Source organism: Penaeus chinensis, chromosome 9 (genome assembly GCF_019202785.1).
Source record: "Penaeus chinensis breed Huanghai No. 1 chromosome 9, ASM1920278v2, whole genome shotgun sequence".
Classification (NCBI taxonomy): Eukaryota; Metazoa; Arthropoda; class Malacostraca; order Decapoda; family Penaeidae; genus Penaeus; species Penaeus chinensis.
This window is the reverse complement of record NC_061827.1, coordinates 29,770,464-29,772,963: the sequence shown is the minus strand read 5'-3', so window position 1 is coordinate 29,772,963 and position 2,500 is coordinate 29,770,464. Positions and strand designations below refer to the sequence as shown.

Below are 2,500 nucleotides of genomic sequence, written 5' to 3'. Positions count from 1 at the left end.
ATAAAGAAAGAAAGAAAGAAAGAGAGACAGACAGACATAAAGGAAGGAAGAAAGAAAGAAAGACAAACAAAAGGAAAGAAAGAAAGAAAAAGAGACAGACAGAAAGGAAGGAAAGAAAAAGAGACAGAAAGAAAGAAGAAAAGAAAGAAAGACAGAAAGAAAGGGAGAGATAGAGACAGAAAGAAAGAAAGAAACACAGAGAGACAGACAGACAGACAGAAAGAAAGAAAAATACGGAAAGAAAGAAAGAAAAACAAACAGACGGAGAGAGGCAGACACTGAAGAGAAGCTCCACAGGAAAAGCCACTTACGCCGTGAGGAGCTGATGGTCAGGCAGCAGACACAGCAGGAAGAGCGCCAACTTCGTCAGGTGATCGAGTTTTTCAGCATCGATCCTGTCCTCATAAAGTAGATATTAGCATGATGACCTTGCAAAGAACATTTCTATCTTTACATCTGGCATTTTGGGTATTACCATACAGATGAACTTGCGCAAGTGATCGCGCGGAAATGTACACGGTGATCCGATGGTGTGCATAACGAGGCGCAATTTGACAGCAATCGGAAAGGGGTCAGGGTGGCAGTACACCTGACTGTTATTGTAACACTATAACTGTTCATCACATGATTATATAAAAAATATGCATATAAATAAAAAGTAATACTTCCCCACACAAGTGAAATTAGCACACTGTAGGCAATACCTTTCCAAAGTGGCACAAAGATTGGCCAAAATGCCGCCAGCAATCCGGAGTATGATGAGGATGCCCGCCCATGCGTTGAGGTTGAGACCTGCATGCACGACACCCCACTCGCGGGCGTGCTGGAACAACATGACGATGAACGCGATATCTGTAGCAATGTCAAACACGTAGATTCCGGCGCTGAGGAAAGGGAACACATGGCACAGACCCATTTGGGACACCCGCGAGGCGACGCCGACGTCTGTCCGATCCTCCTCTCCCGCCGCAGGCCCTGAGGGCGCGTTCAGCGACACCGGATCGTAATTTGAGTCCTCCATTCGACTAGGCCGGTACAGAGGGTGCTTACGAGTGGGTTAACAATTTGGTATAGGCTGAACGAAGCTGCATATTATATCTTATCGTTATCACTGATAAGGTTAACTCGCGGAAGTTGATAAACGTTCACACTGGTATTTACTACCATCAGAAATTGGTTGATGTGGGTGGGGCCGACATCAAACGATGCTTCATTATGTCTATCAACATTTTATAGGTTGTCATTTGGACTAAAATAACTGACGTCACAGTCAGGTGAAATTAGCCAGTGACAGTCACGTCCCTTCTTGAGTGAATGCGAAGGGGAAGGACCGCGGGAAGTTTGTGTCAGAAGCATTACCACAACTTCACCCCGGCCAGACACGGACACGCCCCCGCTTTGGCTTGGAGCTCGGCTTGGAGATTGGAATTTTTACCATCATAAAGTTGATAATACCTGCATACTTTTTTAATTCAATAAGATTTGAATTTGTTAACATGCAACTGACGGTCGATGTGAGAGCCCACGGTGGAGAGTCATTTGACGAAGTATGTGTGTGGACTGTAAACGTGCATACGGTTATATACATGTGTGGGTATATATATATATATATATATATATATATATATATATATATATATATATATATATATATATATATATATGCATATATATATATATCATATATATAAATATATATATCTATATTTATATATATATCATATATATACATATGTATATTTATATATATACATATATATATATATTTAAACATTTACATATATATATGTACATATATATATCATTTATTTATCATATATATATATATATATATATATATAAATATATATATACATATATATATACATATATATGTGTATATGTGTGTGTGTGTGTGTGTGTGTGTGTGTGCGTGTGTGTGTGTGTGTTTGTGTATGTGTGTGTTCTTATCTAACAGTTCTTAACTAGTTGTTTCAGTACGGAAGAAGAGCTAAGCTCAGATGGTCCCGTCAGTGGTATTTAAATTTTCATATAACTCTTCAAATTGATGCACATGTTTGGCACACACAGCATTATTTGGAAGATTGGTTTCATGTTTCAACAGTTCTCTTCGGGAACTTTTTGACATCTGTCTCGCCTCTTTTTACTTTCAACTTTTTACTGTGTCCTCTTGACCTTCTTGTGTTCAATATTATAAAGCTATCTTTGTCTAACTTCACTCTTCCTTCACATCATAATCATGTCATCCCTCTTCCTTCCATCTTCCAAAGTAGTAAGTCCTATTTTCTGTAATCTATCTTCGTAGCTCATATCTCCTGTGGCTGCTCTTTGCATCAATCCCAGATTATTCTTCCTTTTCTAAGTGAGGACTCCATGCCACTGCACCGTACTCTAGACTAGGTCTTATGATGATTGTAATCTTCTTTACCGTATCTTTGTCCACATACATGGATGCCCTTTTCATGCCCTAGCTTTCTATGGAACCTTTCATTTATATGAT

The 2,500-nt window shown here is 39.1% G+C and overlaps 1 protein-coding gene across 1 annotated transcript in view; it reads right to left on the bottom strand.

Annotated features, from left to right (window-relative positions):
* The window catches only part of LOC125029211, a 6,822-nt gene extending 5,773 nt beyond the window's left edge, over positions 1-1,049 (bottom strand). The window contains exons 1-2 of the mRNA XM_047619091.1: positions 705-1,049; positions 312-395 (exon numbers count right to left, since the gene is read on the bottom strand). Coding sequence (XP_047475047.1) covers positions 312-395; positions 705-1,021 — 401 coding nt within the window. The 5' untranslated portion in view covers positions 1,022-1,049. The remainder of the gene's footprint in view (positions 1-311; positions 396-704) is intronic.
* Positions 1,050-2,500: the final 1,451 nt, after the last annotated feature.